The sequence below is a fragment of the Rattus norvegicus genome, chromosome 16 (assembly GCF_021556685.1).
Source record: "Rattus norvegicus strain SHRSP/BbbUtx chromosome 16, alternate assembly SHRSP_T2T, whole genome shotgun sequence".
NCBI classification, from domain to species: Eukaryota; Metazoa; Chordata; class Mammalia; order Rodentia; family Muridae; genus Rattus; species Rattus norvegicus.
Window position 1 is genome coordinate 18,480,039 of NC_141549.1, and position 24,821 is coordinate 18,504,859.

The 24,821-nt window shown below is 53.6% G+C and overlaps 1 protein-coding gene across 10 annotated transcripts in view; it reads right to left on the reverse strand.

Annotated features, from left to right (window-relative positions):
* The window catches only part of Unc13a (unc-13 homolog A), a 48,080-nt gene that overhangs the window by 5,254 nt on the left and 18,005 nt on the right, over positions 1 to 24,821 (reverse strand). For 2 of the 10 annotated variants that reach the window (XM_087589070.1, XM_087589069.1), the window contains 27 exons: positions 24,362 to 24,433; positions 24,038 to 24,257; positions 22,585 to 22,812; positions 21,843 to 21,984; positions 21,549 to 21,718; positions 21,278 to 21,393; positions 20,291 to 20,454; positions 19,581 to 19,731; positions 18,904 to 18,972; positions 18,636 to 18,725; positions 17,926 to 18,060; positions 16,679 to 16,812; positions 12,208 to 12,293; positions 11,997 to 12,123; positions 11,231 to 11,327; positions 10,893 to 11,036; positions 9,758 to 9,841; positions 8,792 to 8,869; positions 8,514 to 8,602; positions 8,006 to 8,158; positions 7,270 to 7,393; positions 5,353 to 5,391; positions 4,137 to 4,166; positions 2,799 to 2,855; positions 2,505 to 2,585; positions 2,118 to 2,265; positions 1,070 to 1,126 (listed from right to left, as the gene is read on the reverse strand). In XM_087589070.1, the coding sequence (XP_087445196.1) occupies positions 1,070 to 1,126; positions 2,118 to 2,265; positions 2,505 to 2,585; positions 2,799 to 2,855; positions 4,137 to 4,166; positions 5,353 to 5,391; positions 7,270 to 7,393; positions 8,006 to 8,158; positions 8,514 to 8,602; positions 8,792 to 8,869; positions 9,758 to 9,841; positions 10,893 to 11,036; positions 11,231 to 11,327; positions 11,997 to 12,123; positions 12,208 to 12,293; positions 16,679 to 16,812; positions 17,926 to 18,060; positions 18,636 to 18,725; positions 18,904 to 18,972; positions 19,581 to 19,731; positions 20,291 to 20,454; positions 21,278 to 21,393; positions 21,549 to 21,718; positions 21,843 to 21,984; positions 22,585 to 22,812; positions 24,038 to 24,257; positions 24,362 to 24,433 (3,085 nt within the window). 10 annotated transcript variants of the gene reach the window in all.

A 24,821-nucleotide genomic window follows, 5' to 3' on the forward strand; every position in this document is an offset into this window, starting at 1 on the left:
AACTACTGCTTTAACCATCCACACCCGTGAGTCAGAAGCACATCCACAGGGCCTGTGGACCTGTGGCTACTAGCACCCCACCTAAGCACCCCATCCCCAGGCAGCTCTCCACTCCCAGGGCACCCCATGCACTGGCATGGCAAGGAAGAGAATGTGGAAGGCAAGGTGGTCATCAGAGGTCCATCCAGGTTACCTGTGCTGGACAGGAAGTGACGGGGATCAGGGAACGGGGGGGGGCAGGAGACTCCTGTGCTCATGAAGAGGGGCACATGGCCCCAGCACTGTCCACCCCAGGCGGCCACCCATATCATCTCAGATACCTCCCCAGTCACATGCTCAGCCCCTCCCCCCAGGCCAATGCTTCAGCAAGCTCAGTCCGGGCCAGAGGTAGGGTGCTGGGGAGTTAGACATGGTGGGTTATGTAAAAGGTCAGATCAAGGCCCAGGCTAGTAAGAAGTGAGGAGGGGTCAGTGCCGGCCCCCACCCCAGGTTTGCTGGCTCCACCAGGAAGGGGCTGTCACACACCCTACCCTCCCGCCATAGCTGGAGTTCCTTGTAGGGAAGGGGGCTGCCTTGACCCTCAACCACAGGAAACCTCAGGTGCCTGTGGGAACCCTGGACAGGACTCAAGTTCTTTTTGGATGGGGGGCAGGTGTTTGGCCAAGATTGGCGGGAACATGTGATCCCCCCACATCAGCCTCCCAAGTACAGGGACCACCAGGCACGCCTGGAAATGTCTGTCTCCACTAGCCCTGTTTTCCAGGTGACAGAACAGTCAGGGAGGAGGCTGACTGCAGAATGGCTGCCCTAGGATCTAAGCACATTTCATTGTTTAGTTTTTTGCGCTTTTCTGGGAATAAAAGCTGCAGGCCCCACCTGGGGTGCGTGCGGCTTGGGAGAAAGGGATGTGGATTCCTTCCCTAGGTGGAGCCATCAAGCCGCCCTTCCCCGTGTGCGAGGACGCGGCGCCCCGTGAGAGGAGACCGGGGTCTTACTAGCCGGGCGGGGGGCGGGGGAGGGCGCAGGCACCGGGCACCGCGTGCGGGTGGCGGGCGGCGCAGGCACGTACCCATCTCAGGACAAACGTCTTCACTAAGGGTAAACCTAGTCCCCTTTCCACCATGGACTGACCAGGATGGACAGGGAGGGAGGAGGAGAGGAGGGAGGAGTGTGCGTGGCGGGGGCGGGAGGAGGCGCAGAAAGGGGGCAGCGAGTGACAGGGAAAACAAGAGAGCAAGAGAGAGAGAGAGAGAGAGAGCAAGAGAGAGAGAGAGAGAGAGAGAGAGAGCAAGAGAGAGGGAGAGAGAGTGAAAGAGAGAGAAGGGGAGAGAGAAAGAAAGAAACGTCAGTGCAGACGGACGGACAGACAGACAGCCTCCCACTCCGGGAACACTAGGGACACCAAAAGCAACAAGAACAGGAGGGGAAACTGAGGCTTGGGCTCCACCCGCTGTGCGGGGATCAGGGGCCATGGATAACAACCTTTCCCATTCCACCACGAGAACAAAGCCTGAGGTCACCAATCTCTGCCCAACTGGCACCTTTGGGGTAACTCTGAACGGGGATCCTCAGGGAGAGATGCTAGGACCCTGGAGCCCTGCCCTGTGGCCTCAGCTGCTGCACGAGAGCTCAGAGGAACAGGGACAGAAGCAACACAGACAGACAGAGGGGTCCGGGAAGATCTGAGGCCCCAGCACCTCCCAGGTCCCCACACCTCCCAGGAGCAGGTCCTTGAGCCTCTTAGACCTGTCAATCATTCCACATCTCTGACACAGCGCAGAGGCCCCGCCCCTAATGAGGAAGCCACGCCTCGAATCCATGACAGATTTCATCTGGAGCTGTCAATCATCCCTTATTCTAAGGGTACCACAGAAGTCCTGTCAATGACAGTCACTCAGTTGCCCTGGAAGCTTTAAATTCCTGACTTCCGGAGTCAGTGAGGTCCCCTCCAAAGGCTGTCAATCACCCCTTGTTTCTTTGCCCTCAAAGAATCGTCCTTGGTGCCTTGATGTCGGATGCCCCGCCCCCATTGAGGTCTGTCCGTCACTCAGGGGTGGAGCTCGAGGCTGGGCGAGACTCTGGCTGGCCCGAGAGAGCGAAGCGCCAGATTCCCTTACCCTGCGCTGACTGCGTCTGCACGAAGGTTTTGATGAGCAGGTCGGTGGCCTGTGTGTAGAGCGACAGGGCGTAGCGCAGGGACTGAAGGTCCGGGCTTTTCTCGAGAAAGGTCTTCTTGAGGCCCACGCCCCCCGCGTGGAAGTATTGCTGAGGGTGGACACAGTGAGGCTGCAGATGGCTCCCAGCACCTCTGCTAACATGCACCTCTCACCCTCCCCATCCTCACCAGGCCATAGCTGCCCCAGGACCTTCGTATTTCCTGTGTGCAAAGGTGGAAAGTCCCTCCCTGCCTGTTACCCGTATACTTAACTTTGTGAGCACCTACGCATTCCTCGAATCCCGCTTCCTCATGCCTTTCTTAAAAACCTCTGTGGCCCCTCCCTTACCTTGATGGTGTCCAGGGCCAGTTCAACCACGGCACACTGCTTCGGGGTCAAGCTCTTGGCTTCTTCTCGCACCATGTGATCCTGTGGGGATGGCGGGGAGAGGTCAGGTGGGCATAGCTTTGACGCTATGAGTCTTCGCCGTGATGTTGTGGATCAAGTGAGCTGTATCCGTGACCCAGCCGAAGCTGAACACCTCTCTCTATTCCATTGTAAGTGGGGTTCAGGTCTGGGAGCAGGGATTTTTGCCTCTTGGTCTGTCCCTAGCCTTTCTCCTGAGATCTTCTGCCCCCTCACCTTCAGTTTGGACAGCTGGCCCAGCTCCTTGGCGGCATTGAAGATCATTTGTGTCCCCTGTGGGAAAGAGCAGGCGGCTTGGGTGAGAGCACGCATTTTCTTAATGGTTCCCTCATCCTGAGCAACCCAAGCCCGGCCGCCATCTTGGTTCCGGTCCAAAGGTTCAAGCTATGCTCGAGCCCCATAGACAGAGGGATTGGGAGCCCCGGTGAGATCAGGGGGCGCATGGCACCTTGTTGCAGGAGAATCCCGGTTCTCTGGGGATACTGTACTCCATCTCACATCCACCATGGCTTCACAGTTGGAAGACATAAGAGAAGCAGGCACGTGGTGGCCCGCCCATATGTAGTGTAGTGAGGGAGAAAAGACAGCCTTGCTAATGGCAATGGGCCCTGGGCCAGGCTGGGCTTTCAGGGACCCACCCTGGGGGGAATTTCCTTTTCCCTAGTCACACCTCTGGGGGAACTCTTTGAGCATCAGGAAGACTCCTCACGTACTGGCATCTGTATATAACCCCCCTCTCCTCAACATGCCCACCAGATGCCTACTGTGGTGATACAGAACCAGGCAGGCCTGGGTGAAAACTGCAGCCGGGCTATGCAGCCCTGGATCGATGACAACCCCTCTGAAACTGCTGCCCCTTTAGATGGTGGCCACAGCCACCCTGTGGCCTAGAAGGGATGTATAAGTCTTTGATGACTTGTTTGTCTTGGTCTCATCCCAGGTAATGCCTGGCAGAATGGGTTCCAGGCTGAGAGCCACCACTGAGCTGGGAAACCTCAGGACTTGTCTTCTGTGGGCATGGTGTCTCCATGCTGATTAGTAACTTGTGAGAGGGAGGGCTGGCTCCACCAGCTAAGATGGCCCAGGGCTATTGTTTAGAGAAGGATGTTTGGAGAAACTGCTGGTCTTTGTGACTTCCGGCTTTCACTCTTTCTGTGTGTTATTCTGTCCTGCTGGGGGTGGAAACCAGGGTCTCACACACACATCAGGACAGAAGCCACAGTCTGGCCTGTGAGTGCTGTGCAAGCACTCTTCCGCTGCACCACACACACCACAGCCCTATAGTCTCAAGGTTACCAGAGCCCACCTTGTCTGGGCCTCAGTTTCCCTTGTTGTACCCACCTGTGCTCAAGTGCAAAGCAAGGGCCCTCCTGAGCGCCGCCATGCCTCCCACTGCCCTTCCCTACCCACCAACAAGCAAGCCAGACAGACAGAGGAAGAAGAAATAAGACAGGGCCACAGGACGCCCCCGACGGCACAGACCACAGAGAGGAAGGGGCAGGGAGGAAAAGGGATGGGGTGGGAGCCAGACAGACAGTGAGAGGCCAGGCTTACGTCTGAGTGGCTTGGCAGTTTCACCCTGCCCTGTGGAGAGAACCAGGCGGAGGTCAGAGTTCTGATGGGTGTTGGGAGGATACTCAGTGGGACTTCCCTGCCCCCTGGAATCACAGGGTGAGCTCCCCCCAGTCACTGAAGTGGATACTAGCTCCTCCCAGCTGAGGCATCTGCCTTTGTCTCTGAATGTCGACTCCTTGACCACTGCACATATTGGGGACCCATAGAAGGCTACAACCCTGCCTACAGGAGAAAGCGAGGAGAGAGAGGGCTCCAGGTCTCTGCACACAGTCTCAAGCCAGTGTTGGGGAGGCCAGAAATGCCCTGAGTAGCCCTGCAATCTCCAAGTGCCTTCAGTGTAGACACACACCCACATACACACACACACTTACATACATGCATGCACACGCATAAACACATACTCACACTTGCACATAATGCTTGCACACATTGACACGCTCAGGCACGCACACACACAGGCAAGCACATGCATGTACACACTTGCACACACTCACATATATGCATGCATGCACACAGACACACATGCTGGCACAGGCAGACACACACACCCAAGGCAGACACACACATACACACAGGCAAGCACTCACATGCATACAGACACACTCTCTAGACCTGCAGACACTTAAAATAATAAAAAAAAAATCATCAATTCATACATTCAGGAGCCTCTCAGTCCAGAACACACAACATTCTTTGCATGATCACATGCAAACTCACACGTCTTTGACCACACCTGAATGTACAGCAGCCCCAGAAGAGCTGACTGGGGTGGAAATACCCTATGCTCCAGTTATAACACCAAGACACATTTAGGGCATGGAAACCTGACACATCCACTCTGTGCAATCACACTTGCAATCAAGTTAGCAATCAAGCAACTTCCCACAATCGGCTGCGGCCCTAGCTCCTTACAATAAACATTCATTAAAGCAACGAGAATCCATCCAGGATGCGGTTCTTGGAGAAAACCACAGATGTCAGCAGAGTCTGGGGCTGAGGGAGTGAAGGGCTGTGCACACACTCCCCCTGCCCACCCTCTCCAGAGAAGGATCTGAGCTCTGACTTTCAGTTCTTAGGGACCAGATCAAGAGCCTCCTCCCACTGTGGCCTCAGCTGACCTTTCTACCCAAGTAGGAACCACAGGAGCACTCGCGCCCGGACACCCGGGACCCCGGCAAGCAGAGGCCCTCATTACCTTTTCTAGGCCCTTGCCATGTTTTCTCAAGAGGGTACCCTGCAGAGACAATGTCATATGGAGGTCAGGACCCAGGAGAATCGGTCTCCCATGTGGGGAGGGGGGGGGCTACACTGGCTAAGGGTTGGGGAATGCTGGGGATATGGAGGCTCACTGGTAAGAGAGAGAGGAGGAGGAGGAAGGAGAAGAGAAGAGAAGGTGAATGATCCAAAGAGAGAAAAAAGGGAGGAGGGGAAGGAGAGGAGTAGGATGGGGAAGAGGGAAGAGAAGGGAGAGACAAACACTGCAGGGGTGGTGGTGGAGAAATCTGGGAAGAGGAGGGAGAGAAAGGATGGGAAGGGAGAAGAAAAGTAAAGGAAGGAGATGGGGGAGGAAGAGGAGGAAGAGGAGGAGAAACGACAGCCAGGGTCAGAGCCAGCAAGAGTTCAAGGTGAAAGTCAATGTCAAAATATAAGCCATTTACATTTAGTGTACAAAGAAACCCTCTGGATCTCATATTAGCAGAAGCATCCCCACTCTGCACTGAGACAGATCTGAACTAAAGCCACCTAAACTGTGGTTTGAGCCAGAAGACTGCTCTCCTAGCCTTGGCTTTCCCCATCAGATTGATTGCATTGAGACCTCCCTCAGAGGGCTGTGATGAAGGTGAGCTGTGACAGACACTAACCTGTCATAAGCTGTCAATGTCTTGTGTTCCTTTATGGTTTGCCTACAACTACAACCTGGGCACTGGGCACAATAACACCAGGTGGCTACAGAGACCCACACTGTACCTCCTGGGAACGTGAGTTTGGGACAAAGTAAGATGTTATGGTGGCCTCGCCTGACCCACAGAGAGTGGTTGGGGAGCATGGTTTTACTGAGGGGTCTGCAGGTCACTGGGTGGGCCTTTGGATGCCATGACTGCTCTCTTTCACTCTGACAGCACAGAGAGCCCTGGTATGAAATCCCAATTCTTTCCCATTCCCAGAAACCAAGGCTGGGAGATGAGGAGATTCTCCCAGGTCATGAAATGGGCAAAGTAGTGACACCCAGACTGCCTGGCAGAAAGGCCATGTCTCCCAGCTGGGCCTCTCTAGGTGTGTTGGTGTGTGCATGTGCACTAGGGGAGTCATAGGGGTGCAATGAGCAAACTGCATGGCCAACACCTGCATATGAGAGGGAGAACCCTACCCCCCTCTTTCTACCCTTGAGACTGGGTGGATTTCTATCCCAAGGACAGGGACAGGATTGGACAGGAAGGGGTAGGCTGACAGTGTGGATGTAGACCCTGCTTTTGAGTCTGGGAGGGGCATGGCCTCCAAGCCCCACCCCTCTTGATGCCCCACCCACCAGCACACAGATACAAAGTCAAGATGAGGGGAGGAGGGGGCACTGGGAAGGTGGGGGCGGCCCCAATCCAGACACACAGCGAACGAAAGACGACGATGACAGACAGACGGACAAACGGGTCTCTACTTACAATCATCTGCCAGCCGGAATGGGGGCAGGGTGGGGAGAGGGGAATAAGTCACTGTGAGTGGCCCTGGGCGGACACTGAGGTGATGATGTCCCGCCCCAGCCCTGGCCTTGCCCAGAGGACCGGTCCTGAGTGACTAGCCACAGGCACCTGGCTGAGGCCTCTCCACCCTCCTTTACATGAGTGTCCATCCCGGGATATCCTGCAGCCAGCCCTGGGCCCTCAGCCATTGTGTCATGTGCAGGCCAGGCCTGCATGTTCCCGAGATGTTCCCGAGCTCCACACTGGATGTTAGGGAGACACTGGGCTATGAGCTCTGGCTCTCCAATTGTCCCCAGTGTTCACCCTTGGATATACCAGAGTAACCTCTCTGAACCCCAGTGTCATTGTCCTGCCTGCCTGTCTTGGAGGCACCACGTCCCCTGGGCTCCCCTCACAGAGGTGGCCACGAGCCTCACCGTCTGGTCAGTGAGTGGCGGCAGGACAATGGTCCTCTCCATGGTGTTCATCACCAGCTTCCACAGCTCCTTCAGCACCCGCTTCAGAACCGTCTTCTCACAGATTTTGGCAAACAGGGTGAGGCTAGGGGTGAGGCTGAGGTCAGAGAGAGGGGCCACCACCCTCTACACACAACAGGGCCCAACAGGGTGAGCAGGAAGGGCAGAGAGCAGGGCTCTGGGGAGAAAACCTGGGCCACATGGTGAAGGAGAGGTGACTACAGAGTGCTCAGGGCAGACAGGGCAGGATATTCAAATATGAACGAACACTGTGCTGTCAAGTGAAATGGGAGGCCTGGAGACCATGACACGCAAGGGGCTGAGGTCATGGCCATGGACAAGGGTGGGCAAGACAATTCCTGATGACTTAAGTGAAGACAGGGACAATCTGCCGGCATGGGCTTCCCAGCTCACCTACCAACCATACCCCCAAGTTCACCACCACCATCCCCCAAACCACCCAGTTATCAATGCACCATGCGTCCACCCACTTTCCAAGGACCTGTTCACCATATTTCAAACGTCTGCCCTCCATCCACCCTTGTAAATATTTTGTGACCCAGCCCGCCTCATGCACACACCATTTGGTCTATCGTGCCACCCTCCATCCATAGGAACAGCAGCAGGCACCCATGCGCCTGGCCTCCTTCCACTCACCCCTGTCTTCCCCACAACCCCCTCTTGTCCCCACCCTCACTTGCTGTCCAGAAGATCCATGATGGGCTGTAGCACGTTGTCTGCGTCCTGTGCCACGCTGCTGCAGGCACTGGCGGGCACGTTGCCCGTGCCCTTCACTTGGCTTAGGATGTCACCCATTTGTCTGACACACTCCTCGATGTGTGGCTGGAAGCTGTGGGCACAGCAGAAAGGCGCTCAACTCAGGCTTTGTGTCCCAGAGGGTGGGGTCACCCCACAAGGATCTGTGGCCAGGGTCCCCAGCACTAGGAGGCAACGGCTCCAACCGAGCCCAGATGGTGGATGTTCCTGCCTGAGACTCCCAGTGTGACTATTTCAGGCCAGAATTACTTCTTTTCTGGTCCATTGAGGCTGGGATTCATTAAGTGATTCACGGGTGGCCCTATGATCACAGTGTCAGAGAGCTGTGTCTGAGTCTTAACTCCGCCCCTGGCATGAGCCAAATGTCAGAAACCCAAGGCTCAGGGGCTTCCCTGCTCACATGTCCCTGTCTGGGAGGTGCCTCCCACCTGGTGGCAAACACGTGGCTGAGTTCATCCAGGACATTGTTGAGTTTCACCTGCAGCTCCTTCAGGGTTCCACTGGCCTCGGCGTCCAGCTGAGGGGGGCAAGGTCGTTAATACCCCTGCCTTCTCCTACCCCCGGGGAAGCATCTAAGGGGCTGGGGAAGGCAACTGAAGGCAGGAAGCCAAGCCTCCCTGGTAGGACTGCAGTTCACACCCAAGCCTGCTGTCCTCAGGAATGGGGTGATAGGGCAAGCCCCTCCAAACCTCGTCCTGGAGCCTACCTCCTTCCCACCCATCGCCTCGAACATCTTCTCCAGCTGCACCCGCAGCTGCTGTGTGTTGTTCATGAGGATGCAGGGCTGGGAAGAGCAAAGGTCAGGCTGCTGACTTCCCACCACCTCTTGGGGATTGGGAAATGGGGTTCCCCTAGGGCATGAGGGGCAACAACCCTGGGCATGAAAGAGTTGGGGAGGGGATCCCTTGGGCCAGATGGAGCAGGCCTACAGAAATGTCTGCCTGGGCCAGGAAGGCCAAGGAGGAGCAGAGAGAAGTCCTCATAATCCTCCTGCCTCTGCTGAAGCTCCACCCTGGAAGCAACCCATGACCCCTGGGGAAGCATGTCCTTAACCTCACGTGCACTCACAGGACTACCCCAGACTCACAGGCTCAGTCACACAGACATGGACACACCCATGACCCAAGTCTCAACACAGCTATACCAAACAGTCAGATGGTTGGGTCTGAGGTACACAGCACTCAGAAGGTGGAGACAGGAGATCAGGGCTTCTAGACCAGCCTGAGCTACATATCAAGTTTGAAGCTACCTGGGCCAGGTAGCCAACTGGCACTGAGCCTGTGATGTGAGTTCAAGGCCAGTTTGGGCTACACAGTGGATCAAAGGCCACTTTGGCCTATATAGCAAGATTGGGGCTAACCTGGGCTACATGGGAAGCTCAAAGCTAGTCTGGGCTTCACTTTGAGAGATTGTCTCAAAAACCCAAACAAACAAGTAACCACCAGCACCAACAAGCCCCATACAACCAGACACAGACACAGACAGACAGACATATAGACAGACAGATTGACACAGTGTACACAATCACACATGATCTTGCAGATCCATGTCCCTTCAGTGGAGCTTGTCTCAAGCCTCATGTCAGAGCCTGGAACCCTGGGCCCTGAGGGAAGCTGGGTGGGGTGGGGAGGGCTAGGGTGTGGAAAGGGCAGGGTGGGTGCCCCCCGGTCACCACTTTCTCCTTCTCCTTGGAGCAGTAGGAAGCGAAGTCCTTGGAGACGATGTCGGCGTACTGGAGAAGCACATTGCTAATGGTCTGAGGACAGAGAGAGGGTGAGAGGGCCGCAGCCTCAGGGACCCTGGCCATCACGACCATCCACTGCAGACATTATGGTGACTTGGTGCTGCACAGTGTGTGGGGTGGACATCAGGATGGCTGTCCATCCTAGATGGCCACTAAGGTACAGAGGAGACCTCATCCCACGAAAGGACTGCTTTCTGTACTCAACTTCTTTTTTTCTATTTGAGGCTAGGTCTTGCTGTGTAGCTGAGGCTAGCCCGGTCTCCCCAGGATATAAGCCCCACCATGCTCCGTGTGCCCTCCTCGGCTTCCAAGGAACCAACCATGGTATTAAGGCCCTGGTTGCCAGCATGACCTGATCCCACATGGAATCCATCCCAGCTGAATGACTGCCGAGTGAAACGCACCCAGAGCCAGCTGTGCCTGTGTGAGTCGTGTAGAACTCCAAACCTGACCTGCAGCCCCAAGGCGACCCAGAACACTCACCCAGCCAACTCTGTTTCCTTGGAGTGAGTGGGTAACTTTCCTTTGTCTGTCGGCTTTTGTTTGGTTTGATTTAACTTTTCTTTGTGCAGTGCTGGGCCTGGCACAGAGCAGGTGAGTTCTCCCACAGAGATTTTTTAGATTTCATTAATTTGGGTGTTGGGTGGGGTGGGTGGGAGTGAGCACGTGTGACCCTTGTGTGTGCCCGTGTAGGACAAACGGCAGACGTGTAGGAGTCAGCTCTCTCCTTCCATTCTATGAACCCCGGGGAATTGAACTCAGGGCTTCGGGCTTGGTGGCAAGCACCTGTATCCACTGAGCCTCTCACTAACCCTCCTCAACGTGTTTTTCCTAGATTTATGACAGCAGAGCCTTGGACACACTGGATCATAGCTTCCCTGCTAGACTGCTTCCCTTCCTCAACTTACGTATCGACTCTAACCTCCCCCGTGTGCAACTCATGTCCAGCCCTGAAGCAGCCTGACTTCACCTTCAGTGGCACGGCTCCCCTCCACGTCATTCAGCCGAATCCCATGCCTAGCTCAACCCCATCCTGTCTCTCCTCACCCCCCCCAGGCCCCACCTTGGCAAAGCGCCGCATGTAGTGGCCCACAATCTGGGGGTCAGGACACTCCAGCTTCTTGATGATCTCAAAGCTCTGGTTGAGCTGGGAGAAGACGTCCACTACCGAGCAAGAGAACAGGGCGTGCTCCGATGTCTGCTGGAACTGCAGGGAGAAGACAGCATCAGGCTAGACCATGGCATCGCTCCTCGAGGGCCCAGGCCACAGGAGGGTGGAGGCCCTGACCTGAATGAGAACCCCACGCTCCATGATTGCTGGATGTATGGAGGAAGCACCCACAGGCTGGACAGGACAGTGGCCACCAGTGGGCCATGGCCCACTACCCATGGCCTCCTCACCCCATCCTTCTTGTCCCGCTCGAGTGCACCATGCAGGAAGTCCCGGGACACCTCCTCATTCTCATCTAACCACTGGATGACGAAGGGCTCAAACCACCTGTAAAGGGACACATCAGCTGGGATACCGCTGTGGACTCTGTCGCCAGCTCTGCCCACCTCACCCACTGTCTGCTGGGCCTGGGGTGCACGCTTTAATCCCAGCTCTTGGATGTGGTGACCTGGGCTCTGTCCCCAGCTTCCATCCCCCAGTGGATTTGTCACTTCAGTTTGTCACTTCAGTCACTACATTTCTTTAATGTAGTTATTTAAATACGGGTCGGTATATTTAAGGCTACCCTCAAACTCACTGGGTACCTGAGGATGACTCTTGAAGAGGGAGAAGGATAAAGAGGAGGAGGAGGAAGAAGAGGAGGAGGAAGAAGAGGAGGAGGAAGAAGAGGAGGAGGAAGAAGAGGAGGAGGAAGAAGAGGAGGAGAAGGAGGAAGAGGAGGAGGAGGAGGAATGGGAGGAGGAGGAAGAGGAGGAAGAGGGAGCGTTTAGCCTTAACAAGTTGAAAATACTTCAATCATGGCTTTTGTTTCAACATGTGGCTTCCTTCTTGCCCTGTCCCTCTGAACCGTGTGCTGCAGCTGCTTCCCCGGGACCAATGGGGTGCTGGTCACTGTCCTGAGCACCAGGGAGTTGGGATCTGACATCCACAGGTCCTGGAGTCCTCTTGGGTCTTGGTGACATTCTGACCCAGGCCTGGCGGGACTCGGGAACTTACGCAGGGTACTCCGGCACGCGGTCCTTGAAGGTGGGCAGTTCAGCCACGTACTCGTTGTACAACCACTTGACCTTGAAATGCAGGTTCATGTAGTCTGCGCTCTTACACAGCCGGTGCTTGTCGTGTTCTGCCAGGAGAACAGAGGCTCAGCCGGGAGGACTGGGGCTTCCACTGCTCCCACACTGCTGCCCAGCTGGGCCCAGAGGCTCACCCTCCATGGCGTACTTCATGTCCTGGGCAAACAGGCTCCACATCACCTCAGCACTGATCTTCCCCACATTCAGCTCCTGGGGAAACCTGGGAAACAGATGGAAAACTGGTGCTAGGACAGAGTGGGGGCGTTGGGACCTTCCCACACCTATTCATAGCTACACACATACATACATGCCTATACACACACACACCTATATACACACACACCTATACACATACACACCTATACACACATACACACCTTATACACATGCACACCTATACACACATACACACCTTATACACATGCACACCTATACACACACACCTATATACATACACACCTATACACACATACACACCTTATACACATGCACACCTATACACACACACCTATACACACATACACACCTTATACACATGCACACCTATACACACACACCTATACACACATACACACACACCTATACACACACACTCCTATACACACACCTATACACACATACACACATGCCTATACACACACACACTTATACACACATACACACCTTATACAAACACACACCTATACACACATACACACCTTATACACACACCTATACACACATACACACCTTATACACATGCACACCTATACACACACACCTATACACACATACACACATGCCTATACACACACACTTATACACACATACACACCTTATACAAACACACACCTATACACACATACACACCTTATACAAACACACACCTATACACACACACCTATACACACACCTATACACACATACACACCTATACACACATACACACCTTATACACACACACCTATACACACACACCTATACACACATACACCTATACACACACCTATACACACATACACCTATACACACACCTATACACACACACCTATACACACACCCCTATATACACACCCCTATACACACACCCCTATACACACACACCTATACACACACACTCCTATACAGACACACACCTGTACACACACACCTATACACAGACATATTCACTTATATACACACACCTATCAACACATATACACACATACATATCCATACCCACACCTATCCCCCACACACACCCACTTATACACACCCACTTATACACACACGCCTATACACACATACCCACTTATACACACGCACACCTCTACACACAGAGACCTATACACAGGCACACCCACTTATAAACACACATCTGTCAACACATATTTACACAAACATATCCACAGACACCCATACACACACACACCTATACACACACACATACACATACCCATACACGCACACACCTATACACACACACACACACACACACACACATCTTCGCTTTGATCCATCTGTGTATATCAAACTAATTCTACACCTAAGTAACCGTGCGATGTTAGGATTTATGCTTCCCACCCCACCCCACTCTGTGGCTCATTTTGAAAAAACCCAACCCAGTGGCTCCTTTAGCCACTTGATAAATATTTCACATAGGCCAATCTATAACCAGCAGTGCCCACGTTCCCTCAGGGTCGCACAGAGCACAGCACTGCACACTATACACTGCACAGTGCTGTGTGTGTAGAAAACTGTGTGATTAGTTATTGTCTCTGAAACAGGGAAGCTCCATGTTGCCAAGGTTAACTCTTGGACCCAAGTGGTCCCTCCTGTGAGCCTCATGACTCGCTAAGACTGCACATGTGCACCCTGAGCAAACACGAGTATATTAAACAACTCCATAAAAGTTCGTTTCTAGGCCAGTGGGACGGCTCGGTGGGCAAAGGTGCTTGTTGCCAAGCCTGAGGAAGATCTCTAGAATCCATGTGGTGGACGAAGAGAACCGACTCCCACAAGTCCTGTGACCTCTGTGGGATGTAAAACCATGCCAGGAAGTTCGGTAAGGTAGAGCAGGTTGATACCCGGAGACTCGGGGGCACACACCTGAGGCTTGGGCAACTCCCTGCTCCCTGCCAGACTCCTGACTTGGAACATGTGCCATGCTTCTCACATAAAAGAGATATGTCCTATGGTCACATAGGCTCAAAACAGTATTCTCCATGCTAACGAGGTGCCTAGAGGCCTGGAGGGCTTAGCCAATAAGCTTCCCTTCCCAGACATTCCTCCCTGAAAAAGGTATTTGATCTCAGGTCCACACTGAGAAATGGGGTATGGTTTTACACATTCATTTTCCGCCGTGACAATAAACTGTTTAGAACTGTTTAAGCTGTCTCTTTCTGCTGTGGGAGCCATGAAGAAGGCCTTTGCCTACAGAGCCACAGCCTAATTCTCTGTAGAAGACCTCTCTGCCTTCCCAGCCACAACTACCATGAAGCCTGTCTCCACCACACTAAGGACAATCATCTCTGCTGGGATAAGCCTGAGCTCCCCTCCCCCCACCCCACCCCCGCCCCCGACTCTGTCCTCTGCTCTTCCACAACTCCCAGCCTGGATGTCTAAGAATCTGAGAACCCCATGGCCTGACTCAATCACAGGTCTGGGGGACGGCGAACCAGCTTCGGCTTTCCCACATCTCACTGTGCTTTCCACCCTTGGAGTGGTGTCTTGGAGCCTCCTTATAGCCCAGCATCGCTGGCTGCAGTGTGGTCCCCATGTTATGCCTCCCCAAGTGACTGTGCCCTGTGGCAGAGCCCTATGGCAGAGTGAACGAGGGCTTACAGACCTCCACAGCTAACTCTGTGACACACATACACAAGGGACCCAGGTTTGAGTCCCATCACCCACATGACAGCAGGAACCATCTGCAACCAAAGGTCCAGGGGACCTAACGTCCTCTCAAGGTCTCCACAGGTACAAGGTACAGACATGGTTCACAGACACCTGCAGGCGCAACACCCAAACACATAGAATAATAAACATTTAAAAGTAAAATAAATGCTAATTAAACATTTTCAAGGTTCACGTTCCAGTTGTTGTAAACACACACACACACACAGACACACAAAGACACACACAGAGACAAGCACACAGACACACACACACAGGTATACACAGACACACACACACAGACAAGCACACAGACACAAACACACACACAGACAAGCACACAGACACACACACACAGGTATACACAGACACACACACACAGACAAGCACACAGACACAAACACACACACAGACAAGCACACAGACACAAACACACACACAGACAAGCACACAGACACACACACACACAAACAAGCACACACACACAGATATACATAGACACACAGGCACACAGACACATACACACACACAGGTATACACAGACACACACATACACACAGGCACAGATACACACACAGGTATACACAGACACACATATACACACACAGGTATACACACACACAGACAAGCACACAGACACACACACAGACACACACAGGCGCGCACACACACACACAGGCACACATAGACACACACAGAGACACAGACACACATAGGTGCACACACACAGGTACACATAGACACACACAGAGACACAGACACACATAGCTGCACACACACAGGTACACATAGACACACACAGAGACACAGACACACATAGCTGCACACACACAGGTACACATAGACACACACAGAGACACAGACACACATAGGGACACAGACACACACACAGGTATACACAGACACACACGGACAGACACAGGCTCACACAGACACAGACACACACACACAGATACATACAGACACACACACACAGACACAGACACACACAGGCACAGACATACACACACAGGTATACACAGACACACAGACAAGCACACAGACACACACACACAGACACAGACACACACAAGCACACACACAGACACAGACACACAGGTACACACAAACACACATACAGGTACATACACACAGAGACACAGACACACACAGAGACACAGACACACACAGAGACACAGACACACACAGGCACAGACAAGCACATAGACACACACACACAGACACACACACAGGTATACACAGACACACACATATACACACACAGGTATACACATACACACACATACACACACAGTTATACACAGACACACACACAGACACACACACACAGTTATACACAGACACACACATACACACACACAGGTATACATAGACACACACACACAGAGACACAGACACAGACACAGGTACAGAGAGAGAGAGAGAGAGAGAGAGACACAGACACAGACACAGACACAGGTACAGAGAGAGAGAGAGAGAGAGAGAGAGAGAGAGAGACACAGACACAGACACAGACACAGACACAGACACACACAGGCACAGACAAGCACATAGACACACACACACAGACACACACACACAGACACACACACAGACACACACAGACACACAGGCACGTGTGCACACACACACACACACACACACACACACGTGCGCATGCACGCGTGAATGGGTAGAGCTTTCAGATGGGGTCACTCTGTGATCGGGAACTCAGCACACACTTCCGACCCCTGGCACGGCCCCGGCCGAGCTCACTGATTGAGGCAGGGTGTGTAGGAGTTCTTATCCTCCTCAATGATAGACACGATGAGGGTGATGAGCTTGGACCAGAAATCCAGGTTCTTGATGCTAGGGCCTTGCTCCTCCGGGGGGACCTCCCCCTTCTTGGCCTGAAAGGGGGGAAAGGGTCAGTTCATAGCAGCAGGGGTGGCAGAGGTGCTGCAAGCCACACTCCGGCACCACAGACGCTGCACCAAATGGACTTCATGATAAGACTCTCATTTTAAACAAATAAACTGAGAAAGATTAACTGAAAGAAACTCAATCCAAGCCACTATCTATCCTTTTCTGAAGCAGAGACTTAAGATGTAGCACAGGCTAACCTGGAATGGTCCATCCTCATGTCTCAGTGTCCTGAAGGCCAGGCTGACATAGGGATGGACTGTCTTCCTACACCATGAGGGTCTTAGGGACAAACCACAGCTAACCAGGCTTGGTGGCAAGCCCTAGCCTGCCCACTTACCTCCCACCAGCTTCCAAATCTCTTTTTTCTTTTTAAAGATTTATCTAACTTTATGCTATGTCTGTGTGTCTGTATGTACACCGTGTGCATGGGGGTGCCCAAGGAGGCCAGAGGCACTGCAGTTATAGGTGGCTGTAGGTCACCATGTGCGTGCTGGGAATAGAACTCTAGTCCTCTGGAGGAGCAGTAAGTACTCTTAACTGCTGAGCTTAACTCTAACAGCCCAGACTCACTGAACCTTTTTCTTTTTTTTTTTTTTTTTTTTTTTTTTTTTGGTTCTTTTTTTTTCGGAGCTGGGGACCGAACCCAGGGCCTTGCGCTTCCTAGGTAAGCGCTCTACCACTGAGCTAAATCCCCAGCCCTACTGAACCTTTTTCAAATAGAAACTTTCCACTAGCCAAACTCAGCAAGCACATTCTTGACTGCCTGTTGAGTCAGTGCTGTGTGTTTGGTGCTATGTGCTTGGTGCTGGGTGCTCAGTGCTTAGTGCTGGGTGCTGAGTGCTCAGTGCTTGCTACTCAGTGCTGGGTGCTCAGTGTTTGGGTGCTGAGTGCTTAGTGCTGTGTGCTCGGTGCTGGATGCTGAGTGCTCAGTGCTGGGTGCTTGGTGCTGAGTCCTCTGCTAGACAGCACCAAACACTGTTGTTTTTTTTTTTTATTCAGATCATTCCACAGCCCTAATCCCTGAATTCCAGAAGATAACACTGAGGGTCTGAGCATGGCATGTCTCTGGGTACCTGTGAAGGTGATGCTCCACTCACCGGGTCTGTCTGGTACTCCCGGCCATAGAGCTCATGACAGTTGTTGAAGATGTACTCGTAGGTGGAGTTGAGGCACGCCTTCACGCAGTCCTTCACCACCTGACTGGCACGTGGCGGACTCTGCAGTTCCTGAACCTGAAGGCAGAGAGGCCGGGCAAGGAGGCTGGATCCATGATGCACAGACCAGGCATGAGCTGCTATGAGCTCATTCACTGGTGGGTTTCTCCACACTGTTCTTGTTGTTCGTTACTGGTTTGTCTTGTTATGTAGACCAGGCTTGGCCTCAGACTCCCAGAGATGCCCTGCCTCTGTTTCTCGAGGGTTGCGACATGGGCGGGTATGTGCCACCACACCCGATAATTTTCTTGTTTTTTAATCACACATATTTTTAACGCGCGCGCGCACGCGTGTGTGTGTGTGTGTGTGTGTGTCTGTCTGTCTGTCTGTCTGCCTTGTACGCATGTGCAGGTGTGGTTCATGTACTAATGGAAGCCAGAGGACAACCTGTGGGGGTTGGTTCTCTCCCCTTTCACCATGTGTGGGACCTGGGGATTGAACTCACAGAGCCAGTTTTGGTGGCAAGCACCTCTTCCTGCTGCACTGTGTTGCCAGCCCCCCCTCCCCCGGCGCTATGTGTTCAAGGGTGCACTGTAGCAGTGGCCATGGTCGGGCCACTGGGCTTCTTCCCGTGGTTGTGTGAGGACACCCACCTTCATCCGGAAGAAGGTGATGCTGGTAAGCAGGTCCACTGTGGACTTGAGATCCTGCAGCCGCTCGGGGCTGCTGGCCGGGAAGTTGTTCTGTTGGCAGCAATGAGAGACTGAGGTCATTTTGGTGTGGTGCACAAGGGAGAACGTGACAGCCTCCAGACAGCACGGTGGGGCATGTCCATGGGAGAATGCAGGAGCACGAGTGGCTGCACTGGGTCCCTGGGCCCTCTCTCTGGGTGACTCTCAGACAGGGAAACAAGCCTCTCACCCGGTACATGGACAGGTCAATCCGCAGGGAGTTGTGCAGCTGGTCCAGAAGTTTCACAAAGCGCTCTTTCTAAGTGGAAGATTGGGAGGGAGGGCAGGTGAAGCCGGGCCTGGGGGTCTGGTGATGTCATTGAATGTAGCTGGCTGAGTGCTCCCTGACCACTAAGCTTCATCACCCAACCACAGCCCATTTCTTTCTAGCTTTTTGACACAAGGTCTCTGTAGCCCAGGGTGGCCAGGACCTGGAGATTGTCCTGCCTCATCCTCCTGGGAGCTGAGGTGGCAGGCGTGTATATCACCAGCCTGTTTTACGTGTGGTGTGTACAGAACCCAGGACCTTGTTTATCCAACCCTCTGAGCTTCAAATTTTCTACCCATTCTTTTGGGGGGTAAGGGAGTTGGATTTTTGAGATAGGGTTTCTCTGTGTAGTCCTGTGTATCCTAGAACTGTAGACAGGCTAGCCTTGAACTCAAAGATCCACATGCCTTTGCCTCCTAAGTGCTGGGATCAAAGGAGTACCCCACCATCACCTGGCCACTCTACCCACTGGTAATGTCTGATTCCATTCTACAGATGAGCAAACTGAGGCTCCGAGACAGGGAGACACTGGGGCAGAGGCACACGAGGTGCTACTATGGACCAAGGAAGTCTGTCCAGCCCTGGCCCCTGAGACTGACCCCGAAATTGGAGGCAGCGAAGCGGTCGGAGGCAGACACGTTGGTGGAGGCGGTGGTGTGTGCGTAGTAGGCGTTGATGTTGGCAAGCAGGGTGCTCATGACAGCGGGTACCCCAGGGCACATGTACTTGGAGGAGAGGCAGGCAAAGTGGCTGGTGGGCAGAAGTGGGAGGCACTGGGTCTGGGAACCAAGACTTTGGGTTCCCCAGAACTCCAAGACACCACCTGGGTGTCAGCCCCTCTTCTGCACTCCTTTCCCTCTGGCTCAGTCCTCTGGGTTTCTATGTAATACCTGTGTCCTTTCTCCCAAGTTTTTTTTAATTTAATTTTTTTTCTTTTTTTTTTCTTTCTTTCTTTCTTTTTTTTTTTTCCGGAGCTGGGGACCGAACCCAGGGCCTTGCGCTTGCTAGGCAAGTGCTCTACCACTAAGCTAAACCCTTAATTTAATTTTTTGAGACAGGGTCTTATGTAGCCAAGGATGGCCCTGAGGTCCAGATCTTTTGGCCTCAACCTGAATGCTGATGCTCAGGTGTGTGCCCCTCCCCCACTTCCCCACCTCTATCTCGCTGTCACTTTTCTCTACCTCTTCCTGGTTCTTTGGCCCCCACCTTCCAATAGCAGCATCCTGATCATCTCCTGGGAATGTGGCACACCCCTTCTCCAGATCTGTCAGTGTCACCCGAGGCACCCGCCCACCCACTGTGCCCTCACGTCATGGCTTGGTAGATGGATTCAACGCCATAGCGCATGGCAAACTCATCCACGATCTCCTGGGCAGTCTCATCATAGTAAACCTTCCAGGCGTCGTCACCTTTGGCATCGGGAATCTTCACCACGCCATTGTTCTGTACATCCGTCACAAAATGGAACAGGTTCTGTACAGGGGAGACAGGGCATTAGAAATGGAGAAGAAGCTGATTTCTGCCAACCTTCCAGGTCCTCATCCGTCATCCTCCACAGCACCCAGGTTCCCCATCCATCATCCACTTTTCCAAGTATCAAACTACCCACAAATCCACCTAAGACCATTCAACATTCCTTGTGCCCTCTGTCATCTACCAGCTCTCTCAGCCACGCCCTAATCGCTCCCCCAGCCACGCCCCAATCTCTCCCTCAGCCACGCCCCAATCGCTCCCCCTGCCACGCTCCAATATCTACCCCCAGCCATGCCCAAACCGTTCCCTCAGCCATGCTCCAATCTCTCCCTCAGCCACGCCCCAATCGCCCCCCCTCAGCCATGCTCCCTAACTCGGTTGATCTTTTTCTTTGGTTCTTTTTTTTTTTTTTTTTTTTTTTTTTTTTGGCTCTTTTTTTTCCGGAGCTGGGGACCGAACCCAGGGCCTTGCGCTTCCTAGGTAAGCGCTCTACCACTGAGCTAAATCCCCAGCCCCAACTTGGTTGATCTTATTCGTTGTTCCTCTGGTTAGTAATCCAGAGTCACACTCATTTGAGAAGCTCCACTTAGGGACAGATTTCTCTGCAGAGGGTCAGGTAGGAGCAGGAGAGCTCAGCACTGGAGTGCAGCCTTGAGAGCTGGCCTGGAGGCCCACAAGAAGGGTCCCTGGCGCCGGACCTTGACACAGGAGTAGTGGTTTCTCAGGCGGAGGGGACCATGTAAGGAACCACACAGCGTGTGCAGGAGGAAGGGCGTGGTGATGAAGGAGCCAGTTGTGTGCTTCTTGGCTCTATTGGGCTCACCTCATGCAGACAGGTGTACTGGACATGGTAGGGTGCCACCTTCTCCTCCCCTTTGATCTCCACACTGATGTGAAGCCGAATGGCGCCCGACACAGCAGACTTGTCTGTTCTCTTGTCTGTGGGTTATGAGGGAGGACATGAGGGGGTCTCGGGGCAGCTTCAATACACAGAAGCTCTGGAGCCTTCCCGATCCCCAGGGTCTCTTGTGCAGCATATCCTGGATCATCTCTTTCTCCGACTTCAAGCCTCCCCGAGCCCTGCCCTCACTCACCCAGATTGTACCACACATCCATCTCGCCGCTAAGCGTCCGCACCTCGATGATTGTCTGCCCTAGGAAGTCATCAGACTCCCTCTTAAACCTTTGCTTCACACGGGATTTGATGTCATCGTCTTCATCCCACACACGCACCTTGATCCGGTCAGAGGAGTTGTGACATTCACTGTGTGGGCAGTCAGACCGGAGGGCAGGCTTCAGGCAGCTGCCCTGTATCCTGTCTCAGAGGCCCCACAAACTAACCCAGAAGCAAGGGAACTTTGGGACTGGGAACCCAGTCAGTTACTCACAAGTGGAAATTCTCTTCCCACACTGGGTTAAGGTTCCCGTAGATGGTTTTTGTCCTTTTCTTGGTCTTCCCAACCTGGACGGTGACATAAGGGTCACTGGATCCTGTCTTGTCCTTGGCCTGCAAGCCCTGGGCACAGACCACTGAAAGACACACCACACAAATGTGCTTTCACGATGGGGAACGTGCCATCAACACATGCAGTCATTAACACATGTCCCGGGAGGCTCGTGACAGGGGCCAGCCACAGTGACAGCCCAGCTAGTCTTGCCAGAGAGTTACCATAGGGCTCCCAAGCTGATGCATTTACCCTTCCCATATAGCCATCTACCCATCTGTCTCTCGATCCACCTATTCACACATTAAATCCTGCAGCTACCCACCCTTCATTTTTTCTTTTTTTCTTTCTTTCTTTTTTTTTTTTTTTTTCGGAGCTGGGGACCGAACCCAGGGCCTTGCGCTTGCTAGGCAAGTGCTCTACCACTGAGCTAAATCCCCAACCCTGCTACCCACCCTTCTATCCACCCATCCACTCAGCCATCCAACTATCCATCCATCCAGCTATCACCCATCCATCATCCATCAACTCACTCACCCATCCACCCACTTATGCAGCACAGGTGGGATCACTCTCACATGCATGTTAGAAGGAGTTTCCCCCAGGTCGACCTCAAGCTGCAGCCCTCCCTTGGTTCCAAGCACCCCTCAGTTCTCTCCCACCAGGGCTGTCTGCGCATGCGCACCCGTGATGCTAATTTTGGCAGACCACTTGGATGTGCCATCCAGCACACTCTGCTTGACGGCCTTCATCTGCTGTGTGTGTGCGCTCTTGGTGACCGCGAAGACCTCCTGGATCAGCTCGAAGATCTCAGGCTTGTTGCGCTCGCGGATCTTCATGCGGTCCTTCAGCACCATGATGATGTTCTGCGTGCGGTCTTCAGCGCCATGCTTAGAACTCTTCTCAGCCGCCCCTGCCGTTACAGATGTACTTGGCCTTGGTGTCCAGCTGCTAGCCTCCAACCCTCCAACCCAGGCAGGTCACCAAAGCGCCCTCCTCCTGGCTAAGCTTAGCCCTCTGAGGCTGCTCTGGATTGGCCACGCCCATGAAGTTCTCCTCACCTGGAATCTCCTCCCTCCTAGAGCCCAGTCTCTTGAGACTCCCGAGTCTCCACCCACCTCTAGGCTCCACCATAGGCATTTCCCTGTCAGTCAAACCCTGAATTTTCTGCCCACTGAGTTCTGCCTCAGGCATGATGGTTAGTCATGCCTACACAGAATCTCCACCTTCCTACAATCCTAGTGCCAACTGAGGACACATCCCACTGAGATGTGCTCCTCCAAGCCACACCTTCTAGGATACATCCTGCATGATGCCCTGTCCCCTCTAAGCCCTCCTTGTCACTGACCCATCATCCTGTCTGAGCATGTTCACCCACAGCCTTCTGTCCAGGTGGGCATCCTTCCTCTCAAAGCCCCGCCCTGTTAGATCATCAGCACTTTGCTGTCCCTCAGTCCCCTCCCCTCCGGAGGACCTCCTTTCTCTAAGACAGAGTAGTAGGGCAGCCGCCTGTGTCACCCGAAATCCCCTGCGCAGACCAGCACTTGGCGCTTCTATCTCCTCAGCTCTCCAGCTCATAAAATTTTCAACATTCCCAATGCTGCGGCCCCTCAATACAGTTCCTCATGTTGTGATAAGCCCCACTCAATTATGTGGTTGCTACTTCATAAATGTAATTTTGCTACTGTTACGAATCATAATCTAAATATGCAGGATATCTGATATGTGACCCCTAAAGGGGTCGCGCCCCACACGTTGAGAATCGCTTAGTAGAAACCCTAAGGAGGGGGGGGTGTCCCTAAACTAAGCCCTGCCCATATAACCACGCCCATTGCCCTGCCTCTGGCTCATTAGACCAGTAGCATCCCAACTCCACCAGAAGGACCCAGAGCTATCGCAGCCAGGGATTGAGAGCTTTGCCACGCCCTCAATTCTCCAAACAGTCTATCCACTCCTCCTCAACTCACTCAGCCAAGCCGACCACGCAGTTCAGACCTCCCAGCCTGGCCCACTCCAGCCTGGTCCTTCCCCTCGCTTCTGCACCCCTACCTGCACCTCACACAGCCAGCGTTCTGGCTAACCCTGGCCCCACCCACCAGTCTCAGCCCCGCCCCTCGCTGCCTGGCCCCGCCCCTCACGCTGCAGGCAGTCCGCGTTGAGCAGGTCTTGGCACTTCTCGTGGCACTTAACGCCGCACTCGGTGCAGCGCATGCCCTGCCGCGCGATGCCCCACAGCAGCCCCTCGCACTCGTAGCAGTAGGTGGGAGTGGTGGCCGTCCACACCTCGAAGTTGTGCGGCGTGGTGCAGGAGATGGGGTAGATTAAGGCTTGCAGGGTCTTCTTGTAAACGTGGTTTTTCTGCGGAGGAAAAAGGAGGGAAAAGGGCCGTTCAGGCGTCCCAGACACCCCAGCTCCCCTGCTCTTCGATCGCTGCGGGACCGCTTCCAGAGCCCCCCACTCACCAACTCTTCATTGTTCAACGTGCTGGAGGCCAAGGCCGAGGTGATGCCCGCCTTCCGTGACTGGACCAGAGACTGTAGTGAGAAAGAAAGTTGCCAGTGAGTGTAGACCACACAAGGGAGGTTGCAGAGCCAGGGACCTGGTGGGGTGGGAGTGGGGCGGGAGCGGCTGAGTCAGAAGGAATCATGGGAGGTGAATTTTCCACACCCCAAGGTGGGACTTAGGAGACACCCACTGAGCAAAACTCCCAGCCCGGGTCGTTCTTCCCACCCAAGAGCCTATATACCCACACAGGGGTGAAAGCTGAGAGGTCCCCCAACAACCTTGTCATCATCACTCACCATAGCCTGAGGTCCAGGATGCATGAGGGTGGAAATCAGGGTACATTAGTCTCAAGGACTGCCTGGGCAGTCCCCAGCCTCAGCCGCCCTGGGCAGTTGTACAGATCGTACACTGCGCCTT